This window comes from Gallinula chloropus, assembly GCF_964237585.1.
Source record: "Gallinula chloropus genome assembly, chromosome: 22".
Taxonomy (NCBI): Eukaryota; Metazoa; Chordata; class Aves; order Gruiformes; family Rallidae; genus Gallinula; species Gallinula chloropus.
Window position 1 is genome coordinate 9,230,986 of NC_140107.1, and position 27,003 is coordinate 9,257,988.

General features: G+C 42.8%; 4 protein-coding genes across 9 annotated transcripts in view; 1 reads left to right on the forward strand and 3 right to left on the reverse strand.

The window, feature by feature from the left end:
* PNRC2 (proline rich nuclear receptor coactivator 2) lies at window positions 1-3,948 on the forward strand. Of its 2 annotated transcripts, XM_084274414.1 has the most exons (3): window positions 1-94; window positions 1,076-1,280; window positions 1,933-3,948. In XM_084274414.1, the coding sequence occupies exon 3, from the start codon at window positions 1,951-1,953 to the stop codon at window positions 2,371-2,373; it is 423 nt and encodes a 140-aa protein (XP_084130540.1). In that variant the 5' UTR covers window positions 1-94; window positions 1,076-1,280; window positions 1,933-1,950; the 3' UTR covers window positions 2,374-3,948. The 2 variants fall into 2 exon arrangements, with proteins under 2 accessions (XP_084130540.1, XP_084130541.1); XM_084274415.1 differs by lacking the exon at window positions 1-94 and having other exon boundaries at window positions 592-1,280.
* A 259-nt stretch (window positions 3,949-4,207) lies between these two features.
* SRSF10 (serine and arginine rich splicing factor 10) lies at window positions 4,208-15,064 on the reverse strand. Of its 5 annotated transcripts, XM_084274418.1 has the most exons (7): window positions 14,890-15,064; window positions 12,777-12,883; window positions 10,949-11,050; window positions 9,190-9,352; window positions 8,835-8,888; window positions 8,559-8,660; window positions 4,208-5,473 (listed from the first exon to the last, which is right to left on the reverse strand). In XM_084274418.1, exons 1-7 carry the CDS (start codon window positions 14,952-14,954, stop codon window positions 5,455-5,457), a joined length of 612 nt encoding a protein of 203 aa, XP_084130544.1. In that variant the 5' UTR covers window positions 14,955-15,064; the 3' UTR covers window positions 4,208-5,454. The 5 variants fall into 5 exon arrangements, with proteins under 5 accessions (XP_084130544.1, XP_084130546.1, XP_084130545.1 ...); XM_084274420.1 differs by lacking the exon at window positions 8,559-8,660 and having other exon boundaries at window positions 8,835-8,885; XM_084274419.1 differs by lacking the exon at window positions 8,559-8,660.
* Window positions 15,065-18,478: 3,414 nt separating this feature from the next.
* On the reverse strand, window positions 18,479-21,353 carry LOC311200094 (fatty acid-binding protein, liver). Its single transcript, XM_084274262.1, has 4 exons — window positions 21,202-21,353; window positions 20,031-20,203; window positions 19,667-19,756; window positions 18,479-18,589 (listed from the first exon to the last, which is right to left on the reverse strand). Exons 1-4 carry the CDS (start codon window positions 21,335-21,337, stop codon window positions 18,539-18,541), a joined length of 450 nt encoding a protein of 149 aa, XP_084130388.1. The 5' UTR covers window positions 21,338-21,353; the 3' UTR covers window positions 18,479-18,538.
* Window positions 21,354-23,260: 1,907 nt separating this feature from the next.
* The window catches only part of MYOM3 (myomesin 3), a 28,694-nt gene continuing 24,951 nt past the window's right edge, over window positions 23,261-27,003 (reverse strand). Inside the window, exons 32-37 of the mRNA XM_084274267.1 lie at window positions 26,467-26,572; window positions 25,473-25,636; window positions 24,830-24,866; window positions 24,691-24,713; window positions 24,545-24,600; window positions 23,261-23,848 (exon numbers count right to left, since the gene is read on the reverse strand). Coding sequence (XP_084130393.1) covers window positions 23,552-23,848; window positions 24,545-24,600; window positions 24,691-24,713; window positions 24,830-24,866; window positions 25,473-25,636; window positions 26,467-26,572 — 683 coding nt within the window. The 3' untranslated portion in view covers window positions 23,261-23,551. The remainder of the gene's footprint in view (window positions 23,849-24,544; window positions 24,601-24,690; window positions 24,714-24,829; window positions 24,867-25,472; window positions 25,637-26,466; window positions 26,573-27,003) is intronic.

Below are 27,003 nucleotides of genomic sequence, written 5' to 3' on the forward strand. Positions count from 1 at the left end.
GTCGCAGCGTGACGGCGGAGCAGCAGCGGGGGCGGTTCCTACGGGCCCGTGCGTGCGTTCCTGTGCTTTGGGCGAGCGAGACGGACAGAAGTCGGTAAGGGAGAAGCGGTGTGGGAAGCGCCGGGCGCTGCCGCCGCCATGTTGTGTTCGCTGGGTGGATCCATTGTTGGGGGAGCGGGGACGGGGCTCCCGGCTCCCCGCGGGGACGAGGGACCGGGGCGCGTGGGTGACATTAGAAGGGAGGACGGTCGGAGACGCACGGACGGAGCTCTGGCAAGAGCCGGCCCTGTGAGGGGCTCTGCGGGGGGGCAGAGGGCTCGGATTCTGCTGGTGGCGCTACCCCGGCCTTCAGACTCAGTCGCAGCAAAGCGACAGTTGGCGGTGAAACCGGACGGCTCTTCCCGGAGCTTTGGGGAGAGAGACGTGGGGTGCTGGTGCCTGAGCGGTGCCGCATCGGCTGGGGGGGGCGAGCAGACCGCAGCGCGTGAAGATTAAAATCGAAACGTCAGCAGAGGATGAGCCGCGGGCTGAGCAGGGAGTCGTTGGAAGAGTTGATACGGAATTACTTTGGTCAGGAAGGGGAAAGAAACAATTGACAGCTTAGTTTGGCGTGCGATTGGTTTCCTCTTAGTGTTGGGGACGGAGGACTGGGTGAGTGCGCTCGGGGAGGCTTTTCTGGGACGGGTGTGTCTGCTCAGGACGGGAATTGACGCTCCAGTTGCCCGGGAGTTCATCCCAAAGTGTTTTCCGTTGTATTTGACACCCCGAACCCCTCAAAAGATAAGGATCCTGCTTGCCTATTAAAATACTTAAGGCGCGTATGTGGGAGAGCGCAATACAAATGCTTTGTGAAATGCAGAGTACGATCGTGACGTTTATGCAAATAGCTGAATACTGCCGGGTCGTTTGGGGTTTGGTTTCTTTAGTTTGAAGTATATGGTCTTCTTTTAGAAATAAGAGACACAACTGACTTCGTGAAGTCTGTGAATTATTTTAGTGGGTTTTTAAAATTTTGCTTTTCCCAAATTTGAAAGGGAAACAGCTGTTCCCTTAAACTCCATTCTCCTTTTTGCAGTGGGACTTCTCCCTTGGAGCTTCTCTGCCGAGAATCCGATGTTGGGCTCGGCTACCCGGCTGAATACAGCAGATCAGCCCATGAAAACTTCCATTCCTAGCCAAAGGAAGGAGTCCAGCAAGAGGCAGCACCTACTCTTTCAGGCTTGGAAGCAAGAAAGGGGACAAGAGTTGGAGAGTGTGGAATCTGAGAAGACAACTGAAAGGTAAGTGGGGTGGGAGGGGAACAGGAAATGGTAGGAGAGTCAGCACGAAGGTGCCAAGTACCGTCCGATAGTGTCTGTCTGTCTGCTTTGGGAGGCCAGTTACAAATGGTGGGTTTTCAGTTCACTTTGGGTGTATTGGAGTAGTTCTTGGACTTGGAAAGACTAAGGAGTGGCTTTATCAGTGCAAATTTTGCCCATACTTTTAGGTGTAACAAGCTTGGCTTAAGTGTCTTTAGGATTAAACACACCTTAAACGTGGCAGTGTGGTGTGTGAGGAACACGTCTTTCCTCTTGCTGAGGAGAAAAACGGTGGATAGGGCAGCTGGGCTGCCTGGAGGGCCCAGCGCTTCCCTGGCTGGGTGTGACTGCACAGGGGGCAGGGCAGGGTTCCCGAGGGATGGGCTGGTCTGTGACGTGCTGCCCAGCCCGAAGTGGAAGGGTTAAGCCCTGGCAGAGTTGTTAATCTCCCCAAATAACTCTGGGTTATAATCCAGTGTGTGCGAGCGAGTCAGCGAGTTCTCAGGCACTGCTGAGGTGGTGTCCCTAAAGGAGAAAACCCCCCACTTTCAATTGAGAGAAATTTGGGTTAATGTTTTCTGGTATAAAATCAAATAGCAACGTGAACTCCACTGACTCTTCCCTGTTTCTACAGGTGACATTTAAGTTGAAGATGGGTGGTGGAGAAAGATACAACATACCAGTTCCCCAACCTAGAAATACCACCAAGAACCATCAACAACTTAAAAACAGGCAGAAGAATAAAGACCAGAATTCGCAGATGAAGACCTATATGAAGAAAGAAAGAGGACATGGATGCAACTCATCACCTGGTGCATGGCAGGCCATGCAGAAAGGGGGAAAGAACAACGTTCATTTCCCCAACAATCAGCATTGGAGTCCTACACTATCGAACCGCAACCTGTTCTTCACACCTCAGACCAATCAGAACTATGCTGGAGCAAAGTTCAGTGAGCCGCCCTCACCAAGTGTTCTTCCTAAGCCACCGAGCCACTGGGTACCCGTTTCTTTTAAACCTTCTGATAAAGAAATAATGACATTTCAGCTTAAAACATTACTAAAAGTCCAGGCTTGAGAGATTTCCATACTTTGTAGTTACTTACAGGGTTTCATATTTGAGAGCTGTTGTTCTAACCCCAGATGCACGGGTGTGCAGAACTAGGTGTTCTTGCTGCACGTTGTCGGTCACTTGGGAGAGAGGGGTGGAAGTTTACATTCCCCTGACTATTTACCTCAAAAAATGACGTGCTGTGTTCACTGTGAAGTAGGTTCCTTTCTCTCTGTAATCACTCTAATCAAATGCTGAACAGTCGCCACTTACTCTGTATGTTGTAAGAGTCAGTGGGACTGTCTGAAAGTTGGAATTGTTAGTACTTTCTGGTGTGGTGTTCAAACCTTTGGCTTTGACTTCCCTTACTGTGGCATTAACTGCAAAGGAATGCACTGAAAGCTTTAGTCAGGGACTTGCTGCCTCACACTCCTGTAGAATGCTAAGTAAATAGAAACTGCAGAGCTGACGTGCTTTGGAGAGTCGGGAGGAGCACACTGGGCTCCCGACTGTGCCAACCGGTGACACGGCAGTGCCAGAGGACTGCCAGAACTGGGGGAAAATGTAAAAGAACCTCCCACCCCACCCACCCCTTTGTGTTCTGACTGCACCGAGTTCTCAAACACACCTTTGGATCAGTGTAAAGTTTGAAAAGGCGTAGTAGTTCCTTAGGCTGCTCTTAACTAGTTACCCTGTAGTAACTGCTCGCTCGTGGCAGGTATTAAGTGTTTTCAGAGGGGAGACAGAGCCATGTAAATAAGTGTAAAACTTTGTAGCATATGTAAATTCATGCTGGGCTTTCCCGGACAGAAGTATTTTTAGTACAAAACTGCTGAATGTAAGATGTCCATGTGGAGTACATGGCCTGATTTAAAAACAGATATTTTGTTTAAAAAAAAAAGACATTTGTGGCTGTGCCCTTGCACTTAACGTACAGTGAATATGCACGTTTTGCTGGTTGTGAGCTCATTTTTAAAGTAAACTCAGTGCAAAAGAAGCTTATTTAGATTTTTTTTAAGGAAATTTAAAAAAAATACAAAAAAATAAAAAAAAAGAAAAAAAAAAACCCTGCTGAAATGAATATCCCTCTGTTGGGAATGTATAGGAGCATGTTAAATGGTGAGGGAAGGTGTTCACCAGGAATGCCAGTGGCTGAAATGGAACTGCTGTGACAGTGTAGGTGGAACAAACCCAGCTCTCCCAGTACATACTTAACACAGGGCTGGGCCCTTCCCAGCACAGGGTTGTGGTGCCGTCACTTCAGGTGATCCCAAGCTGGAAATAACTGAAGTGAGACAACAGAATCCAGGGCTGTTGCCTAAGGAAGGGCTTCAACTGGGGCAGTGTTGTTTGGGATGTCCTTGTGTATGGACAGAGCACAGCAGCAGCTGGTTCAATGTTGACAAATGTCTTGCTCCAAGCAAGAAGGAATTGGCAGTCTTTAACCTTTGGACTTTGGGACCTGGACCTTTTAGCCAGCCTATGAGCTGTATCCCCTTAAAATCATGTATATGTGGCTTCAAATTGCAGTTACTAATGGTATATTAGTATACTTTGTCCAAATTTGAAACAAAATTTCAAATAAACTCAACTTTTTACCCCCTAAAAGCATCTGTTTTCTATTTATTTCGTCAACTACAGCCCCTCTTGTTCCTGCCTTGCCCCTCATCTGACTACAGAGGCTCGACACTCAGTGCTAACACAGACACAACTAAGCCTGGCCCAGGGCCCTGCCCAGCAAAGCCAGGCCTGCAAGCTCGGGCCCAGGAGCACTCTGACCCCGCTCAGGGCTAGAGGGAACGTGGTGGTAGCCGGGTGCTTGGCGCTGGGAAGTAAGGCAGAAGGTGCTCTCGAGTTATAGTCAAAACGTGTACATTTTATTCCCAATTCACAGGGTTATTTGCACAGATGGAACACAAAACGCAAGAAGGATGTGTATGAATAAAACATCAGCATCTTCTGATCAAACACACTACAGGGTACATAGTCTTCCCTTCCTAGAATAGTCTCACCAGTAAGAGCATCTTCAGACAAGTATTATAGCAATGGACTACAGACTTTTTAAGCAAGTTACAAGATAAATGAAAAAAAAAAAAACCAGCCCAGCAATTATTAATGGGTGATTATATCCTAAAAATGTGTATATTTATCCCTTTGTATTGCAAAAGGTTCATCTGCAACATCCCTGCCAAAGCCTCAAGCAGCAGTGCTGGGCTGTAGGTCAGTCCGACTGCCCCGCTCTGGGCAGAGCTCCAGCTGTTACCCCAGACTAAACAGGAGGGGAAAAAAAAAGGCATCTCTTTCCAAGGAGAGCTCAAACCAACATTGAAATTGGAAATTCCCACTTTGAATACAGCCATTATACTGTACATTTACATCTTCAAAAGACATCGAAAGGATAACACGTAGTTTCCAGAGACTGGTCTTGGCAGCCCCTAATTTAAACACCCAGCTAATTAAGCACTAAAGTTCATTTTTTGACTCGTCAGGTGGGTGCATGGACTTGCGGTGAAAAAGACGTTCCAATAGAGCCTTCTGCAACTGCTGAGATCAATCGAGAGCACGCTGCAGATACTTTGGAGCACAGCCATTACTTTCAGCAGATTTATTAGTTTTTTTAAACATGCTACTTCAATTCTACAAATTTTGCAGGAATGACAAAATCTACCACAGAAAAAAAAACACCCCATAATTCCCACTGTTCTTGAGACTCCAAAAGAAAGATGCCTACACATGATCTTTTGTAGCCTGCATCTGTTCTTGCATTCCAGCTGTGCATAACCTGCAGGTAGCTTGCACAAGACAGGCTACTGCTCTTGTGTGGGTTTTTTTTGTTTGGTTTTTTGTGGTTTGTATTTTTTTTTTAAAGAGCAGGACTAGGATACCTGCACCAAGGGAGGGAGATGTCACCTAGATGGGCGTAAACATTCCCTGCCCTTTATTGGCCACATCCTGCTAACTCGTCCCCAACTGAAAGGCCCACAGAACAGCTTCTTCACAATTTTTCCATGGGAGCAAGAACTAGGACAACATCTTTATTCATGCACTCTTGAAACATCGTGGGTTTGTGTTCGGCTTTTTCTGGCTTGTTCATATACACAAGTCAAGTCAAAGTTTAGTCCTACCTCTGGGAGAGAAAGAAAGAACCATCAGAACTGTCAGAGACTACATGACACTTGCAATGAACTGGATTTTCAAAGCAAAAATAGAATTAAACTCTGCTATACACAACCGGCGAGGCACACAATAAACCGACACGCGGGCAACACAGTCACGGTTACTGTTACTCTGAGACCTGCAGCCTGGACACAGATTTCTCCCTCCTCCTTCCCACCCATCCAGCTGGAATTCTGGCTGGACTCACTGGGCAGCAAGTGCAGCATTCACTCCCTTGCAGGCTGCTGACAACAGCAGAACCTGCTCAGGGCCATGTTTAAGTCAGATTTTAGTGTTGAAGGCTCTATATGTTTAAGGAAGATGAGGGGGAGGAAGCTTTTCCACTGATTTTAGGGACAGCACAAGATCATCACAGCTCAACTAAAGTGCACAAGGGGCTCTACCAAAGCAATTAAGTGCTTCTCAGAGTTGTTTCTCTTCAGTGGTGGCATAAGAGGAATCAGTTGTGAATACCACAAGTGCCAGAGGCAGCTCAAATTCCAACCCTCACCAGCAGAGTTGTGCCACCTGCCAGGGAACCACCCCTGGCACAGTAATTAATATGGAAGAATTCTAAATCGATAGGTGATAATAGAAATTTTGATCTAGGTGAATCTTGAATTGCAGATTTTAAGTAGCTTGTGACCTGGCTAATACCATCTGAATTATAACCACAGGGAGCTCCACCCAGCAGTAATGAAAGTTAATGGAAAAAAGTGCCAATATTAAACTAAAACATATGCTTCTCATTCTTATTGTAATGTCTAGTACCCCTTTAAAAAGGTGAAATGGTATTAATTCAGACACTAAGCGATAAACTCCTGACCTTACTGAAATACCATAGTAAGGATTTCACTCCGTAAGGGATGCGTAGCTCTACTCCTATCCATGCTCTGGAGTCAAATTCTAAAGCTACAATAATTCCAGTGGATCAGTATTTCCTTCATTTTTTTATTACAGCATGTTTGCTAAATTTACAGCAAGCAGAAAATAAGCTGGGTCTTTAGTTACTTTGATCAAAACATTGATGTTTTAAAGGTAGTACACAATATTTGTTAAAAAGAACATATAAAAATACCTTTTTAGAAGCCTCTATAAGAAAGGAAATACAAAGTTTAATCCCACAACTTTCCTCTGCTAGAGCTGCACGCTACTGCTACAAGTTTTAAATAGACTTTTTTTGCTGTTTTAAACTATACATCCAGGAAAGTCTACAAAATTAAAGGAACGTGCATATAAATGATTGCATAGCAGAACATGAACATTAACTGCAAACAGTAAAGAAAAGAGTTAGAAATACTATCAAATGTACAAAGACTCTAGAATCAACCCCCTAAAGCACGTTCCACTGCCAATATTTAAAAGCCATCTGCATTTCTTCAAAGGCCCTGCTGAAAACACTACAACCCCAACCTAAAACATTTCTCTAAAAAGGAACTTTTTGGAAAGCAATGTCTTCATATGCACCTATGTATGTAAGACAGTGAGGAACACTAGGTGTTTGCTGCTGGCTTTTGAAGGTAATAGGAAAAGAAACCCAATGCCAAAAGCCATTTTCATAACAGAAGTATCTTGCCTTCTAGAGAAATACTGGTAAGATTACACACTGGTTTTATTTTTCACATTCAATTTACTAAATATAGTGTATTAGTGATAAACTAAATAACTAGAGATGCAGCTCTTGTTCATATCCAACTTCAAACATTTGTTCTTAAGTAAAATGAAGTCTTGTAACCAAACCACTACCCGGTCTGAGGAAGAAGTGATTCAGACTTGCTGGACCAAATACTTTTTGATGTGTAAAAGCAAGCCTTTGTTACTCAAGAAGAGAGATGGCTACAGTTTTATACCTATGAATACACCAACTAACCACAGGAGTCATTGGCATAAAAGTTTAGTTCTTATATACTGTACACACACAACTCGAAACAATCTACTTGTATCTAACAGCAGGAAAACTAAGCAATTTCATGGTTAACTGCTCACTAAAATTTAGAATAGATACAAAAACTGCATAAAATGTACACACAACCTAATATTTAGTCGCTCTGCCATATGCTGAAATCTGAAATTAATTTTCCTTTTCAAGGTGGTTTGTTTTTTCCTCACACACTGAGTACTAGCAGCCAGGTCAAAAGCTGCGAAGCCTCTATCCTGACAAGTCACGACACTGCCCAGTCTCCGAATGAGCTTCCGAGACCGACTCTCTCCCCAGGTCGCACATGCACTGTTAGTACCATCCCTCAGATGGCAGGGTCAAAGAGAAATCACAGCAATCTCCCTCCACAGCGCTCCATTTACCAACCTACTGTGTCAGCGGGCATGGAGAACACAGAAACCTGCCTCTGAGCAAGGAAACATCCGATTCCCAGTCTGATTTTCACAGCAGTCAGTGTTGCACTACAGCTGTCCAGTTTTCCGTTCGTATCACAACGCTTAGCGGAACGGAACCAGTTAAACAGTGGCTTGAACTGGTCAGCACAAACCGGTACCAATTTCTCTACGGGTTTGACATTTTTAATAGGACAATGTTGCAAGTTTACGATCAATCAAGTCATCACCAATATCTAAGCATTAAAAATGCAAATCTTTACAAAAATATACATAGAGACACCACAACCAAATCAGTAGCTGCCCATGACATTTAACCATGTGAACATCCTCTCTCTCTCTCTCTTTCTCTCTCTCTCTCTCAGTGGCTTCTCAACACTGCTTTGATTTTAACCATTGTTGGCTACAGGGAAAACTGACAAAGAAAATATTGTTTAGCACTGTTGCAACATCATATTCCTGATAATTTAAGTAAACTGAACTGTGTGTAAATGAATCTTACATGCCTAAAAACAACATGGATACACTGTTAGTGGCCACTGGACTTGGGACTAGTCCATGACCTTGATCTGGATTTTGACCTAGATCTAGAATGTGATCTTGACTGTGATTTGGATCTAGCGGGTTCTTTTTTTCTCGACTCCTTTTCATATCTTGAGCTGGACTTATAGTGTGTTTTAGAATCTGTTTTAGAGGTGCCTCTAGATTTGGTGTGAGATGCAGACCTAGACCGTGATTTAGCCTTCATTTCTTTCTTGGGCTGTGACTTGGATCGTGATCTTGAATTGGACTTAGATCTTGAAAAAGATCGATTGCGGTGTTTGAACCTATCAGAATAAAGGGGAGAGAGGAGATTTGAATGTAAAAACACTATTCTTAGACATCTAGAACATTAAAAATTGTTTACCGTTTTTTTGCAGGAGAAACTTTTTTTATAAACCTACAGTTAAAGGAATACAGTCATCTAGTTTTCATTTTAAAGGATGTAAAAAGTGTTTTACCTATCATTGTCCGAATGGCTTCTGCTACGACGAGGTCTTCCAGTAGGTCTACTGCTAAAAAGGTACATCAGAAAAAGTAAACGGTGACAAATACCTGTGTATGCATACAAATGCTTAATAAATTACTTCAAGCTGTGCATTTGCTTTTAGTTATTCTTCAATGAAGCACAGAATCATTTCATTCAATACTTTGCATTTGATGTAGCATGCAAGATACCTAACTCCACTCCCACAAGTCATTACAGAGTGAGTATAGAGAAAGATCATTCCAAATTTTAACGATTAAACAGTCAGTGGGGTGTTTCTCCTCCAACACACCACCATGCAGTTGAAGCCAAACACACACTACACTTACTTTCTGGGACTATAGGATCTTCTATAGCTGTAATCAAAAGAACGACTTCTAGACCGTCTCCTTTCATAACTCCGACTTCTAGATCGTCTGTATCTGTCATAGTCATCGTAACGAGAAGAACTGTAGAGGTTTCTCCCTTCCTTGGCTTTCATTTGATTTGGTGCTGTAAAAGATAGATATATTTAACATTTTTGAGTTAAAAAAAATGCCAAACTTTCCCTTTAGTGGCACTACTAATCCATGTATTAATCTGTTTATTAGATATTTAGCAAAAAGCCTAATTAACAACCCTAGCAGAGATGCTTATAAAGGACAGATAAGACTGCTGCATGCCATTCGCTTTGTGCTGCTTTAACCACCCAATAAAAGTTAATGCATTTATAATGTGGACATTATAAATCTTGGGGCATGGGAAGGGCGGGGGGGGTAGAGAGAGGCAAGAGAGGACCAATGCTCTATAAACCCAGAATTGGCTTAGGTGACTTCAGGCCACCTGGGAATTGGTTTGACAGGCCAGCCCCAGGACTGAAACATTCTAACGTTCCTGAACTCGTTCAAAAGTGAAAGCTAACAGGGAATTAATTAGACCCCCATTTTCTTGACATCACAGCACCACACACTGTACCTGATCCAGTCTTCTTCAATGACTAGAAGACAGCTCCTACAGAAGCAGCAATGGATGGCACACAAAGAGAAGTTTGATTCTAAACATACCCCCTGCCAGTACAACAATGTGCATTCACTCTGCAGCTTAGTTATTAAAACAATTAGGAGTGAATGAACTTATTAGTCTCCTGAGGTATTTTCTAAGCAGCACAGCTATCTTTCCCTTAGGTTAAGTCCCAGTCTCATTCAGACACATAGTAGTTTACACTTGCTGTAATGAACACTCCCAGGACTAACAGGCACTGCACTGCTCTTTTACAACACTAAGGATGATTTCCTTAAATCATTGTCCAGAGGCTTAGAAGAAATCCCAACGCTTCTAATGCAACAGAAGCTCATCCTTTGGAGCACAGGATTTCCATTGACTTCAAAGAAAAGTCAGAGGAAAAGCTGGACAGGTAATGCTGTCAAATAAGGAGCCTAATGGAAAGATCTTTAAGGCGTTTTTATTCCCAAGGTGCACATGAGTATCATAGTCCTGGTTTAGACCAACAGGAGTGTGTCAGGTTTACTAACAGCATGTTTTATTCTTATATAGTACCTGCATCTATCGATATGTATTCATACACATACAAGTACCAGATGGAAAAGATGCAAGATCTCTTGACAATTATCTGTTCAGAAAATAATACTTATGTTCTCTGTTGAGACACCTTGAAATTTACTTTTATCTTGAAGACAAATGAAAACAAAGATGTTACCTCAATCCTGGGAATTGGGACTGCACTAGGAAATGGCAACAGAATCACTAACACGTTTCAACACAGTGTAAACACAGCAACACATTAAAACCTGGCTACTCTTTTTGACAGGAAGAATTTTCAGCAGTGCATTTCTGCAAAGAAAGCCTGGTAGAGCTGCACAGAAAGCTCTTGAGAATTGTCAGCTAGCAGCAAGAATCAGATTGTAGTTAAGTGACCGTTACACTTAGTTACCTGTTTTAAATTAAAATGCCTCATTGACAGTTACTGGATAAAAAGCAAACCATCCACATGCCATTTATGTACTAGTAAGAACCCAGCACAACAGTTACTAACACACGTCATGTCACCCAGCACTAAACCTTAAGGCTAAAATCATGCAAGGCACTTACTCTTCCGATCCCCCTGTGCAAACTGGATTTCTATTTGCCGCCCACAGATCCACTTTCGGTCCAAGTTGTGGAGAGCATCTTCTGCATCGCGGACGTCTTCAAATGTGGTGAGTGTTAAGGTACTTGGGAATTTGAGTAGTTTACAGACTCGGTATTTAAAGCAAAGAGTTATTTTCTAATTTTGCAGGGCTTTTGTTTCTTTGCTCATGCTACAGTGCACACTAGTCTATTTCATTTTTTTAAAATTACCCCACCAGCTATCTGAGAACTCCCATAATAAAATTAAAATCTCATAATATGACCATGAACTTATCCATCATCAACCAGTTGCTATGCAATACTCTAACTTGTTTCTTCTCCCACTTGTACTTATGCAAGGAACAAAAGCCAGTATCCTTTTCAAAATACATTTGTTAATGGTCATTCAGTTCTTTCCACTACACTGACTCGACTAAAATTAAACCCTGGATCTTAAATTACGTTAGGCATGCCAACAGTAACGATTAACACGTGTCTGTTCCTTTTAGAACTGGGATAGAGCTTGCCTTTTTTTGCACTAAACTGATTTTCAGTTTAAATTATGTTATGCCATGGATGTGTATACAGACTTCCAACAGTCTGGGATAAAAGCATACACTAGAACCCCTACACTCTCAGTCGGGTCAGGTGCTCGATCACACAGGCATTGCTAATTTTAACCTGCCAGATCGACCACTACTGTTCATTCATACACCCTCTTCAGCTTTGTGACCTGAAAGAACGAGTTGCCTTTCTCCTTGTAGCAACTCAGTTCAGCACCACCTACGCAGAAGCTAAGCTACCACAGTGTAGGTATGCAGCTTGATAAACCAAGACCGAATGCAGTTTCATTCAAGCCCACAGTTACAATAGCACTCACGAGAGAAATATGACAGGTTTTGTCAATGGACCAAACCAGAATCATTCAAATGACTGCTTACGTGACAAACAGAAGAAAGACTGTTACTCTGTAGGATACATCAGGTATGACTCCTTTAATCTTGGCCACCATTCAACTTCATCTTGACCTTTAACTCTTTAAGTGCTTGTCAGAAGGACTTGTCATGAGATGCTTGGCCAAAAATGACAGATGGCTTTATCTTTTACTTTGAAAAACAACCTTTTCCCCCTTTTGTAGATAAAGCGAAGCTTTGTCTCCCATTATGGCTTGTCCTTCTTCCAGCTTTTCTTTATTTTTTCTTTTCCCACACTCTCCCTTCTCTTCAAGCCTGATCCTTAAGAGGTCTTTGGCTTGTCTACTTGCCTTAATTGTTGAACTCTACTCTAAAGGTTCTTTCATGCTTTCTCTTTGGGGTCGCCAATACTGTACAGCTTTACATTCTGAGGCAACAACAGAGGACAGTAAATTAGGGGACAATATTAAAGAAAGAAGTTCACCTCATTTTTTATACAATCCAATTTTGATCAAGTGATTCCAGTTTCCATTTGTTAAATTAACAATGAATACCAGCCACAGTTTGCTAAGCACAAGTTTACTTACATACCAGTGATAATAAAAACGTGCTAGACAATTTTGAGTCAGTGATAAATTTTTCATTTAAATTATATAGTATTAATTTCAGTGACATAAGCAAGCTTTTATATTACTGGAATTAAGTTTTGCAAAAAGGCAAAGAACAATTGAGAGAAGTTAATCTTCAAAAATAACGAAACACCACAATATAAGTAAGACACTTATTAGATACAACACAAAAGTAAACTGCTTTTTCATTTAGATTTGTTACCTCTTACACAAACTTGAATTTCAAACTTCAACACCCCTCACTAATCAGCCATCTGAAGAAAGGATATTGAACATAAGCAAATCCTCTGGGACGACGGGTGTAGAAGTCAAGTGGAACGTATACATCAACTATAGGTCCGTAACGACCAAATTCACGGCGTAAGTCTTCAGACCTAGAACATCAAATAGCTTGTATGTCTTTTTTTCCACCACTTAAGGTGTCACACAAAACATCCACCAAAAAATAAAAATCAACCATCAACATGACCACTCATGCTTTTGGAAGCAGTTGGCAGAAGATGCCCATAGCAAAATATTTTTGGGCGGTTCATTCTCAAGCACCACACCAGGCTTCTGTGAAACACTCAAGCCTGAGGATGCTTAAAAGCTCCCCTGGCATTCTCAGTGTTCAGCATAATTCTAAAACATGAGCCTAAACCAAGTAGTGACACCTACTAGGCAATTTAACACAGAATATTACTAGCAACAGTGGGCAGAACCCGAGAAGGACCTAAGAATTGTTATCCAAGTACCACATGTAACTATTTTGCAATATGCAAACAGCAACTGTAAGATCCAAAGAAACAGTACACTGAAATAAACCAGTCACACAAACTCATTCCCATAGAATAATCAATACTTACAACCACATCAAATAGAACAAAACTTGAGTGAGCAACCATTCATGCCCTTAGGACAGGCTTTCCAAAGCGGTGGCTTTACAGAGCACAAAACTCTTCCACAGATCTGTAACTATACTTGAAACAGCTACCTCAACAGAGAGGTTTCTTAATCACATCAGCTTCTCAATGTGTATTTTTGTGTCTCTTGAGGACAATAACCTTATGTAACACCATATTTATGTGGTTTGAAAGTGTTACTATTATTCATTTCTCTTTCTCATCCGTTGGGAAAGAATCTGAAGCATGTATGACGGCAGAAGGCAGCTAGGACAACCAGCATCAAGATCTCACAATGGAACCATCTCTAAGAAGAACGTACCATCTAATCACAAGCTTATGGTGAAAGCTTCAATAGGACACACATTGGTTTTAAAAGTCTGGGAGTAACAGTCCTCCCTAACTGTTACAATAACAGCAAAATAAACGACTGGAAAGAGGAAAGAAAATTAACTTGAAGCTATTTACACTTTTGACCACAACAAGGTTCTTAATTCATTCCATTGTGCCCACACTACTGTTAACTGCAGAACAACTTTGGTGCAAGCTGCCTGGACACCAAGCTAGAAAACTCACGCTTGGATTTTATACAACTCTGCTTTACAAGGGGCTTCCGTGCCCCTCTGCAGTGATTAACGACACGGGCGTGTTCTAACTCACATAAGCATTCTACACTAGCGTGTGCTCTATAAACGTTTCCCAAGCGATAGTAAACACAAAAGGGACACAAACTGCAGAACAGGGATGGGGAAATCTACCGGTTCATTAAAACAAAGTAATAATCCAAGCAGTAAGAACGTGTGCAACACACACTAATTCTTTTAATTCACTAGGAAGAGTTATTCCAGTGAGCTGACACACATATTGAGTCCCTACGGAATTTTGCCACAATACAATTATCACCCAGAAAAAGGAGCCGACTCCCCCCCCCCACGCGGAGTGTCATAAGAGGCCACGGTGCATAACAATTAATGCAATAACATTCCACCCGAACTGGCAGCAATTACCATCCTAACGGAACCAACCACGCCAGGGATTCTGGGGACACCCGCAGCAGACCACAGCGCGGCTTCTCCCTCCCAGCAACAACCGCTGCGTTTCAAAAGGCGCAGTGGAACCTCCGGCCCCTCAGCACCGCCGAGGGGCACCGCCAGACAGCCGGCCCGGCGGCGGGCGGGCTGATCCCGCCGCGATCCCTCCCGCCGGATCCACTCGAGCACGGGGACGGGAGTTTCACTTTCTTCCGGCCCAGCTTTGTTCTCTCCAGACGCTGTTTTGGACCCGATCTCGGGGAGAGGAGGGAAATAGAGCAGCGGGGAGGGCGAGGAAAATGGAGAAGGGCGCGGAAGGCAGGTCGGGGTACGGCGAAGCGGGAGGGAGCGGGCCGGCCTGTCCCGCTCGCCGCCCCGCGCCCCTCCGGCGGCGGCCGCCCGCGCGGCCTAGCGAGCCCGCCAAAGCCTGCGCAGCCCCCGCGCCCGCTGGCGCCCGCCCCCACTCACCGGGTATCGTCGGCCACGTTCCGTACGAAGAGCGAGGTGTTGGGGGGGCGCAGGTAGCGGGACATGGCGGCGGCGGCGGCAGCGGGAGGGGACGCGGGGGAGGGAGGGAGCGAGCGAGCGGCAGGGCCCAGGCGCTGCGGGGAGCCGAGCGGCTGAGGAGACCCTCCGGAGCTGCACGCAGCGCCACCGCCGCCCGCCCGCCGCCTCTCGCGAGACTTCCGGCGGGGCTTCCGGCGAGAGCTCCGCGCGAGGAGGGAAACGCGGGGCAGAGCGAGGGCGGCCTACCGGCGCCAAAACCGGCCCCAGCCCGTGCTGCGCACGCGCGCGCAGCGCGCCCGCCAACCGTCACTCAGCACTCGGGCGGGAGCGTTGCCCCGCCCGCCGGCGCCGCGCGCGCATGCGCTCTGCGCCGCCCCGGCGGTTGCGGCTGTTTCCCGCCGAAAGAGGTGGGTGCGCGCGCGGGTCGCGCTCCTCGCGCGGGCAAGATGGAGGTGGCGGGCTGGTGCGAGAGGAGAGGGTGCTCCTGTCTCCTGCTTCACCTTGTGACCTCTCGGCGCCACAGCTCCCTGCTGCGTGCCAGCGGCCGGCACAGCAAACGGATGCGGCTACAAGCTGGGTGCCAGGCGTGCTCCTGGCTGGCGGGATCAGTGTTCTGCGGCCCCACAGCGCTGGTTGCCTCAGGAGCTTCCATCAGACAGTTGTAAAGCAGCACTGTTTGCAAAGCTCTCCCTTGCAAAGGGCCAGCGCTTTATCTGTGCTAAATCCATTTGTGCAACGAGAATAATAATGTAGGCAGGCCAAGGGATTATTCTTAACGCCGTAATGCGTGGCTCACAAATACACATGCAGGAAGATAGATGGCAGCTCTGTCAGCAGTTACTGGTGATTTGATGAAGATGTCAATAACGCAGCATGTCTGTACCCTTGCTGGTGTGAAGAATTTCTAGCCAGCTGCAGATGGGAGAGAGACTTGGAACCGACGCAGTCCTGTAGCCTGTCACTAGTGTGTTTCTGCTTTTTAATGGAGGAACATGAATGAAAAGTAGTGGGCGAACACCTCTGTCAGTGTCCTGGCAATCTCAGAGTCAGAATTGCCCGGCATTTCTACAGGTTTCGAGAGGCAGCTGAAGTTTGATCGCTCACACAGGAGGTGTATAACAACTATATAAGCTGCAGTACTGAAAAATGACATGGCGTTCAGGACTCTGCAGCAAAGAGATGGGGCCTCTGACGATGTTTTCTGCATTTAATATTTACAGCTGAGATCATTCTGTAGTGAGCATGCTAGCAGCAGGCTGAGTTCGTTACCTTGTGCAATATATCCACAGATCTGCTTAACAAGTCATCAAAATAACATGAAAATCAAGCCAAGAAAGCACATTAGAGGCTGACATTGTGGTGGGAGTGTGTGACACAAAGCAGCAAAAATTCCTTCTGTGTACATTTGTGGAAAACAATGAAATCACCAAAGGGAGTTTGGTGATGGATGGAAATACTTGCTGCCAGGATTACCCTTTAAGAGCTTTTTTAATTGGGAGCAAATAGTTCTGAGAAAGATCAAAAGATTATAACTAGTCTCATGAAGTCCTTTGCAGAGACATCCACTTGGGTTTGTGGAAGAGTGGATCCAGTACTGTTTGATCGATTCCTTTGGGCAACAAGGCAAGGCCCACAATCTGATCAAAATCCACCAGATTTTGAGTAATTCACGTAAGGACTGCACTGAGTATTTCCTCTACATCTGAGATGTCCTGTGGCAGGAGGATGGTGCCGTTGGACTGAAAGGATTGGCCTGGCTGTCAGAAACACAAAATCCCTGTGAGTGCCAAGTAAGGTGAAGTATTCTTTTAAGATTTTTTAGTGCTTTCAAATGAAAATGTTCTAAGTTTAAGTCCTGTATACAGCCAGTGTGGTTTTAGTATGTGTATCTACAGTCTCCAACTTAAACCCCCTTTGTATACCAGGTGTCATGTATTGAGGCTGAACTTTGATAAGGCCTGAGGAAGGAGTGAGTTTGCAGAGCAGATTGTGTCAAGTGAGCTGGGAGTATTTGAGTAGTCACTGAACCAAAATAAGCCCTTGATGTTCCTTTTAAAGGCAACCAAATGCATATGCATTTTGCTTTAACATCCACCCCCTTTTATGTCACAGTGTATCGGAAGGCAATAATCACTTTATCACAATTCCAAGTGCCTCAACCCTTGTGCAATGTACAGACACAGCACTTGGCTGTTGAAGACTGCAAATTTATTACTGGAAAACTACGCTGTGTTTTGTGGTGTTTCCTTGTGCAGTTAGCAGCCGTTTCCCAGCAACTTCCAAACAGAAGCGTTTCAGGCGCTTATATGGCATGTTCCAGCAGCAGTGATTTAAAGCAGCCTTCTTCCTGAGCTTTACCAGTGTCTTGGTTTCTGTTCCGTTGACCTTATTTATGTGTGACTTACATGGACTTTTATTTAGTCTGCAGAAGTGTCCTTAGCATTAAAACTGCCTGGAAAGCAAAATGAACACGGTGATACCCTGCAAGGTTTCACCAGTAAAACTCCCCAGGAGGAAAACCTTATCCCAGAATAAGAATGCTCTTAGATTGCTTCTCAAGTGTTATTAACTGAAACACAACTGCCCCCCTGACAAATCCTAGCATATCTAGTTCTTATCCTAGCATAGGAAGATGTAGACTCAGCACTCCTAATTGGAAACACACATCCTCATGAGGATTTTAAATGGTATAATTGGTCAGTCAGCTTTGTTTTCATGGAGGTTTTACACCCACAGAATCACAGATTGTTAGGGGTTGGAAGGGACCTCGAAAGATCAGCTAGTCCAACCCCCTGGCCCGAGCAGGATCACCTGTTTCTTACAAATCTGCAGTGACTTGAATAAGCATGAAAATTGATCCTATAATTGTAGGATCTAATCAGACATGAACAGAGAAATGGCTATAGACCTGGATCCTGGGCAGTTTTTACGTGTCAGACACATGTAATCTGAACATTGTATTTGAGCTCCACAAACTTGATCTGTGACAGGCAGGTATTGGGAGGACGTTGCAAACTGGAGGAATGTTTTATTCCCTTTGCCCTTGTTGAATTGTACTCTGGTGCACTTCAGTTGGAGTGGCCATGCCAGTTATTCCTTTGTAATTGTTTACGACTGTTAAATACTTAATAGCTGTTAAAATATTACTGTTCCTATTTCTGTTACAGACATGTGATGCAGATCAGCCAAACAAATGTGTAATTGTTCTTTGCTAGCTAGATTATAACAGGTTTTTAGTGCAAGACCAAACTTTACTATACAAAAGAACTCAAGCTGAATATGTTCACTGAGTATGGAGGAATTCAGGAAGTGTTTACATCAGCTTGTGTCTGCTCCTAGGGGTTGTTAGGATAAATCATAAGGTTCCAGTTAATGTCTGGGTTTGGTTGTCTGGGAGGCAGACTTGTGTCACTTTGAGTATAGAAGGGATCTGTAAGTGTACTCAGGGAAAACAGTGTCTGTCAACAATGGGAAGTCATGCATGTGTGAAACCAGAGCCAAAATCATAATTCTCTTCAGTGCTATTTTCCCAAATAACAAAGATTACACCTTGTGGGAACTGTACTTTATTTCAGCTATGTAAAGATGTTACACAGGAGTTGATCTGTCTTTAAACTCTTTTGCTTCTTCTGACAAGTGTTACTCCACCAAAAGTCATAGTCTGTGGAAGACAAATATGCATAAATTGCCTTTCATTTAGACTTCAGGAAATCTATATATAGCTAAATGTGTAGAATTTTCTGGAATGCATGTATAAATCTGTCTTGTTCCACAAGAAAATACAGTTACAGAACCTGCCTATAAATGTGTGTATGATATTCATACCATGGAAATTTTCTTACTGAACTAATTCTGAAGATAAAAAAATCTAAGTATAAATGCCATCATCAACTACATTTTCTTAGTCTCTTTTAAGGGTTATTGTACATATTACAAGAAAGATATGCTTCTTGTAATAGAAATACACTGTCCCAGATAGTAATGGGTTCTTTTGCCTGGTGTTTTGCTTACATCATGTTAGAAAAGTAGTTTGAGATACTCAAAATAATCTTAGGAAAGAGTATGTCCAAACCATATAACTTCAGCGTAGTTAGCTGTCATTCTTGTAGTAGCCTTAACCCAAGAGAACACATTTTAGAAGCCTGATGAGCTGAACTCTATAGAGAAAAGCTCTTTTTCAGTGCCAAACAATTTAGAACTGACTAAAGAACTTTGAAGAATTGTAGGTGGAACGAGTGTATTGTGAATTTTCAGGTCTGACTTGGCCTTTACTGTCTTTTCAGAGACAATTCTATGGATAAAACTAAGGGTGGAAACCTTGCTGTAGTCATCTAGAGGAATTCATAAGACATCTTTCTGCAAGGTGCTCAGAAGCTAAACCCATCCACACTTGAGCACTTAGAACTGGCCCCAGGGCAGTAATTAATGAAAAGGTTTGTTGAGCAGGATACATTCAATGTATGAGCAATGCTTAGAGGAGAGTCATCTAAGGCAGTTGGTTTTAATAAGGCACAGGAATAAGAAAGGGTACTAATAGCATTTTCCACTGACTGTGGTTAGTTTGAAATACTAAAATTCTGTATATGTAGATTTAGGCATCTCTGAGGAATTCTACAAGTAATTTCTGGGTCAGGATCTTTTTTTAAGGTTTTAAGTCTGCACTGAGGGTAGAGTGCAACAGAGAACTTGTTTTTCCTTTGGCTTTTTTCTTCATGTGCCATAGTTTTCTAGCACTTACCTCCACCATTTCATTTCCTTTAATTTCTTGCTCGTGAGAGAATTTTTCTGACTTGCACACAAGCTTCCCATTTACCATGTTCACAGTGCACTGTTGAAGCAGATTTAAAAATGATTACAAATGTTTAGGTTTCAGAATTCAAATTTATAGAGTAGGGAACTATATAAATAGGAAATAAATGATACCAATGCTTAATAACCACACCTGCTAAGTTAAACTGGAGCCCACAGCATTTTAATAAGTGTTAGAATAAGCACTTCTGTTGAAGTGATAGAAATGAATGCAAATGGAAGTGGTACAAGCAAGTTTCATTCATCCACAGAACCTGAAGGAAAAGGATGCAGCCACTCCTGAAATGTCCTACCTTTAGCTTTCTGCCATCCATAGTAGTAATGTCAGCCTCTTTTCCAAGGGTAAAGGAGTTCGTTACAGACTGCTTGGGTGTTTTTGATGTCACAACAAAGTCATCTCCTTTCTGTTGTATTTCAACAACAGGCTTAATATCTTTGGCTACTTTGATGAGGTCATCTGACAAGGCTGTGAAAAAGGCAAAAAGGGACTTTTTCAGTTACAAAGTAGTGAGTTGATACGGAGTAAGAAATCCCACTCCCTGATAAAGGTGCAAAATATACCACCCAATAATAGAAAGTAATGCCTAAGTTAAAAGGCAAAGTCTGTTTTGGATTCCTCTAGGGCCATACTGGTCCACTCCATCTGGTCTGTATGGATTTTGATACTATATTTACTAATCTTGTGTGAGAATATATATTGTTTCATTCAGTAAGGGCTTGCCATGTGATGTCATTTCTTTGAAGAAAACTCTGTGTGTCGTACTCTGTTTCCCTCACCTTTTCTCTGGGGAGGCTGGAGGTGGGGGCTGGCTGTCTAGACAGAGCTGCAACAGTGCAAGTAACCTCAAACTACCTTATCAGGGTGTCTCTGGCATGATTTCAGAGTATCATCTTCAGGTTCAGGCACCATACTGTAGGAGTCGGCTTTTCAATTGTAACTGAGTTTTACTCTACTGAGCATCTCTTCTATACATTTAAAAACCCCAGTGTGAGTGTTTTCCCAGGACTGTCAAGGGATTAATTGCATTTTTAATAATGCATGCACTACATCATAGCCACCAACTCCATTCCTTACAGATTGCTAGACAGCTATCACATGAATTAATCACTAGAGCTGCAGAAAGTGCCTGCACTACTAGTAGCACATTGGAAATTGTACATCACTGACAACCTGTTTGTAGTTAAATGTACTTACAAAGTTACATGTTAATCAAACAAATCAATTTCTGATACATCTCTTTCGTGAGGGACTCATGTTAAGATAGGGATTTGGGGGTTACACCAATCTGTAGGACATTCAGCTTCCTTTAATTTCCAAATGAGACTTACATGGTGGGGGTATTTTGGTCGTCCATAAAAAAACCCCCAAAAAATCAACAACATAGAAATACAGTGATTAAAAATGTCATGCAAAGTGGGTATTGCAGTCCAAGCAGATGATTTCAGAATCAGCTAGACACTTACCAAGAGCTTTCAGAAAGGCTTCACAGTTCTCTTGAGCATAGACCTGCCAGGTTCCGCTGAAGGCCATGGCGGGTGTTGTTAGAATGCAGCTTAGGGCAGTGATGCTAGCAGGACAGCGAGGACTCTCCTTGGCCATTCACATGCTATTTATGGAAAGGGGAAGGCCAGCCCAAATCGTGAGATGGCTGGCTAATTATTCACCATGCAGTAACAATTATTAATCATTTATTTGTTCTTAATGATCATAACCTCTAGTTCATTCTGCTTTGTAAAATGTCTTACCTTGACCAGCGGGTTTGGGATGTTATATTTATTGTGGGTTACTGAATTAACCCACAGTTATTCATAGTTGTAGTGTTGCATGGATTAATTTATTTTCCTTGTGTTCACAGCTTCTGTGTTTGATACATTTTCTGTGTTTTGGATAGAGTTCTTCAGATAAAGTGTCACAATTTACAGTTGATGCCAGGTAATTACTGTCTTGCAGTGGGAACTTCCTCATTAACACCATGTTCTCTGCTGTGGGCACCTGGACTTTGAATGGTGGGAATAAAATCCACAGCTACTTCTTCCAAAACTGTGGGACTCCCAATTGATTTGCAGACAGGGAAAAATCACGTAGGAGTGGGATGGTCAGTTACGACTTTACCCAGCAGATGTCAGTAATGTGTATCTAAAGCTGTTTTCAATACAGTTAGTTTTGTTGGGTTGGTTTGTTTGGGATTTTTTTTATTACCACTGCATACACAGATGATTAAACGTAAAATAAAACATGGAAACATTTTGTGCTTGGAAACTGAAATGAAAGAAGCAGATGGGGGTGTATTATTTTTCTTGTCATTAAGTGCACCAGGAATTCCTCGTTGGTAGTTATTGAGTGATATTTCTTGCTGTCTGTGCAAGCATGACTGTTGATTTTGGAAGACATTCATTAGATTATATGTCTTGCAATTATATTGCTTAATTCAAATAGAGCCTGTATCCCAGGGGTAGATGACCTTTCTAAGTTAACTTTTGTTACCCCACACTGGTCAGTATATTCTATTTAAATATAAAACCAAACGCTGAACTTTTTCTTATGAATTCACAATATTTTTTTCAGTATATATATTTTAAGGAAAATTCACACACAAAGAGCCAATTGTACAATTACATTTGTGTGTGATTATACCTGAGTAGCAAGGATGAGGTTCTGAGAGTGGATAAAGCCCTATTTATGTGTGGGGTGTAACACACCTGGCTCCTAAAGTGACGTGTTTACATTGGAGTTACTGTAGGGCGTGATTCATCTGTCCTACCATATAGTAATGTTAATGATGCCATCAGAACCGCCTGCTTTTCTTTACTCAATGTGTGATGAATCTAGACAATCAGCTGAGCTCTCACTTTTTAATACATTATATAATTTCAATTCAGTTTTAGGTAATGTCTGAAATGTAATTGCCTTTAGTCAGAGGTACAGGGTTTATGTTGCCCCTCACATGACTAGGAAAAATACTGCCACTGTGCAGACAGTTTATAGTAGTTTTTTTGAGCAATGGAAGATGCTGTTTTGCCAAATAAATGTGTTTAGCTGGATGGCTGCCTTAGGAATAGAATCACTTTTCTCTCTCCCTAGCATAGTTTTGCTGGTAGAAGCTGGGACTGTAGCTATGCCTTTGGAGCACTTGAGAGGCCACACTTTTTCTACATACACAGTAATCTGACATAACTAATAAACCTAAAAATCTCTTTAATTCTAAAGAATATAGATGTTTGGTAGGGTGGAAGGATCTGGGTCCAGCTCTGTAGATGTTCACTCAGCCCATTAATGCCAATTATTACTGCATGTCAGTGTCTGTACAGCAGCTGCTCTGCTCCTCTGTAATGAGCCAAGCCTTGGAAATGTCACTGCCTTGTTTTCTTCCCATGGGGCTTAGGCTGCTGAAGGTCCCAGTTCCTGGCTTCCTCCACACAGGCTGAGTGATTTCAAGATGATGGTACTCTACAGCAGTGCTGAGGTGTCACCAAGAGTATAAGTTTAATAATACACACACAAGCATCTGTTAGCTACAAGAGAATCAGGTAATAGTGATTTAATACAAAAAAACTCCCCTGAAAGCCTGGTTGTCATATGTGAATCCTCTGGTATCTCCCACACAGATCCACTAGGGAAGAGCTTCTCTGTAAGGTGAACGTGCAGACACAGATGCACACGAGTTGTTTGCTAACAACTACCCAAATGAAAATCCTACAGTAATACTAAAATAAAACTGAGACACCAGCCTGAATTTTAGGGCAGAGACACTGCAAGGAATCCAAAGGAGTTTAAATCCTTTTGAATTAAATGTGATGTAATCGACTAATTCACTTAAGTTTTTTTACTTATGCCCCCAGTGGGCACTTGCTCTTCTTCCAGTCCTATCGGTATATCTCCGTGCTTGTAGACGCTGATAGTAACCTGTCCTGTTTCAGACCCATACTTATTCTTGACATAGATGCTGTATTTCCCTGTGTCCTCATTGCAGACTTTCTCTATGGTAATTGTAACCACCGACCCCTTCACATCCATCCTGTAACGATCTTTAAAGACGATAACCTTCTCGTTTTTGAACCAAGTGATTTCCGGGTAAGGCTCTCCAGACACACAGCAAGTTAAACACAGGGTCTGTTGTAAAACAGAGAACAAAGAGATTATGAAGGTACAAAGGAGCAAGGATATTCAAGTGCTGAGAAATTAAGAAAAACAAAAATCAATTCTCTTAGATTTTCAATAGGTGAGAATCCAGGACCGACCACTCCTTTACTTTATATCCTCCAATACAATCAGGATTAAATGTAATAAATTCACTGGGCCTGACTCATGTTTGTGCTGCTGTCTTTTTATAGCTTTCTTAGACTGTAAAGTGACACCTAAATAAGCACATGGTGAATTTGCAATTACTTTACAGGATTTTTATTCTGTATGAGTAAAAGGGAACGTGACTCAGAATTATAAGCAGCAAGGTTATATGACAGGAAAATCAGAGCCACCACTTCCAGGCTTTAGTCTATTCTGATAAAAAGGAAGACAACAAAAAGGATCTGGTCTATGAAACAGACCTAGGAAGCAGTAACCTGCAAGAAGAGACAGTGCCACAGAGAGCTCCTGTATGTGCAGAAGCACACACGTGTTTGGAAGCACCACCAGCAATAGAGGGGGCTGATAGAAGTGGTGTGGAGGGTACCACTTCACACCCCAGGCAATTACAGCAGCTCTGAAAAGCTGCTGGGAAGAAGAGGAGAAAACAAGTAGTTTTCTGCCCTTCAGTTATTCTTCTGTGTCTGTGCAAGGCTGATTATTCGAACAGTTACTCAATATTACCTTGTCCTCCATGATGGTGGCAACATCTGGCAGACCTTGAACAACTCTGGCACGACCTAGGAGTGAATAAATATGAACTTTTAGTTTTACTTATCAGCATACCACTTGGCTCTGTTTCACAGAAGGAAGAAAATTAATTTACTTACACTTTTCTGCTACTGCTGCTTCCCTGAAAGTGAGAGAGAGAAAATTATAGTGAATTTATTTATTAGGCATTGTATTCTCAGTAGAGTATATGACACTCAAACTAGATTTAACTGTGAAAATATTTAGGCAGGAACTTACTTTAGCCTTCTGTGCTCAGCCAGGGCATCTTCAAAGGCTGTGAGGAATGAGAAGGTTTTAGGGAAAGTTGCTGTTTATTTCATTTCACTGAGCAGATTTAACATAATGCATCAGTGTTGAAATTACAGGTGTTTGTGTGCAATGAGATGTATAATTCTATCTAGACAGTACCTGTATCTGCCTGAAGGAAATATGAATCTATATACTAGTGAAATAAGTGGGATCTAATACTCCCTTTCCAAAGATAAGTCCAGAGGAGGAAAAAAAAACCCAACCAATCCAACTTTTTCCAGTTTGGACAAATCCTTGTAAATCTGAAGCCATTTTCTCTTTTCCAGTGTGACCCTTCCAAGCTCTGTTGGTTTATGGAGGAGTCAGACACATCCCAGGAGCAGCTGCCCTCCCTCTCACCCGCTCTCCTTGGTCAGCAAGGCTCCCTAAAGACTTCAACCCTTTCAACCTTGTGCTTCTCTCCCTGAGTTTCCTCTGACTTCTGTGGGCACTTCACTGACCCTCCTTATCCCAATTTCATAGCTGCAGCTCAGCCAAGGGAGAGGAGAGTCAGTGTCCACGATTTGAAGGAATCTTGGAAAGCAGCTCGGGCATATCTCATTCCTGTGATGGTTTGTGTGACTCAGCTTACCTTGTCCAGACAAGTCAGTCGACAGTTTGTGAGAGCTGTTCCCATCAAATAACTCCAGGGTGTATTTTCCCTTATCTGCATCTGTTGGGTTCAGTATGTGAAGCCAGATCTGATTCATTGTGCTCCCAGCTTTCATTCTGTCACGGCTTTCCAGTTGTTTCTCCCTAAGAAAACAAATGATATCATTCCAGTAGTATTCAGCAGAGCTGTATAAATCACACCACTGGCTTTTTTAGGTTTGCTCTGGTTAGAGTGGGAGGCAGGACCTCACTGTTAATTTCATGGAGCTCAGTCACTTTTGAGAATCTCATGGGGTATCTAGCTGGGCTTTTAGGCAGTTTGCCAAAGCTCTGCAAACTCTGTAAAAGACCTCTTAGTTCTTATTTAGGAGATTAAATAGGATTTAGATGTTAAATATCTGTAAGCATTCAGCCCTTAAATGTTATTAAAAATTGGCCTCCTTATATATGTGTGTAGGTGGTATCCAATAAAACACTATTTTATGAAGACATTGGGAGGCTAATGCATGGAAATAATTTTACAATGTTTGGGAATATTTGTTATTCAGAGTGCAGGAATGGAGTGGTTTAGGGAAGCACAGAGTAGTAGAAATAAAGGATTTGAAAAGAACAACTTCCTTTCCTGGCTGTAACCAAGGTGGTGGTAACTGAGCAGAGCCTTTCAAAGCATCATTAGTAAAGATGATCACTTACAAACATTTCTGCAGTGCTGAGATAAAAGTAACGTGACTGCTTACTCTGAATTGCTAGAGATGTTTCAGGATGCAGAGTGAATCGTGTTTTTCAGCCCTGACACAGACAAGTCTACCATTGCCTTAAAAAGCTACAGGCTCAACGTGTTTAATCTTGATGATGAACAAGCAACAGTACTCCATAAGTACTCCATGAGTACTCCATAAGTACTCCATAAGTCTTGCAAATATCTTTTGGGGACTTCTGTGATTCTATGACTTACTAGTGATTCTGTGACTTACTTGTGGTACCAGGTTGTTTTCATGTAGTCTGTGTAGTACGTCACATCTGTGTAGATTTTGATGCCCTCGTCAGTAGGCTGGATTTTCAGAGGTGTAGCAGAAAGAGCTGGTAGTGTAAATAAAAGACTGAAACTGAGAAGGATGTTCAGGAAGGCACAAATGTACACGTGCTGTAGCAAAATCCTAAGCCACCTGTTAACACTTGTCTCTGGAGAAGGCAGCTAGCTGAAAGCTGGATGTTATTCTACCTCTTGAAGACCCTGGATCTTTTAGCCAGCAATGCCAGCATCTCTTCTAGAGACTTGGGTCTGGAATGCACATCTCATAGACAGGAACAATACAGCCTGCCCAAACTCACAGAACAAGGGCTGTGACCAGGAGTAGGCTGCCAGCATGTAAAGGTCAGAGGGTTTAATGTCCCTGGGTTTATTTATTGATCATCCTCCAACTGGCAGTTCAAAGGTGCTTCTAACACTAAAAGGTTAGTAAATGGGTGGTATCATATTGACCTCTTGATTCAAACCCAGACACAGCTCC

Bases quoted from the DNA above. Each gene is read 5' to 3' on its own strand.
- PNRC2 (XM_084274414.1), top strand. From the start codon at position 1,951: ATGGGTGGTGGAGAAAGATACAACATACCAGTTCCCCAACCTAGAAAT.
- SRSF10 (XM_084274416.1), bottom strand. From the start codon at position 14,954: ATGTCCCGCTACCTGCGCCCCCCCAACACCTCGCTCTTCGTACGGAAC. The intron at 9,353-10,948 runs GTAAGTGCCTTG...TATCTTTTACAG, and splicing joins TGCACAGGGGGATCGGAAGA to CACCAAATCAAATGAAAGCC. The intron at 8,889-9,189 runs GTAAGTGTAGTG...GTACCTTTTTAG, and splicing joins AGATCCTATAGTCCCAGAAA to CAGTAGACCTACTGGAAGAC.
- LOC311200094 (XM_084274262.1), bottom strand. From the start codon at position 21,337: ATGGCCAAGGAGAGTCCTCGCTGTCCTGCTAGCATCACTGCCCTAAGC. The intron at 19,757-20,030 runs GTAGGACATTTC...CTGCTTCAACAG, and splicing joins TGGATGGCAGAAAGCTAAAG to TGCACTGTGAACATGGTAAA. The intron at 18,590-19,666 runs GTAAGTGCTAGA...TGTCTTCCACAG, and splicing joins AAGGAAATGAAATGGTGGAG to ACTATGACTTTTGGTGGAGT.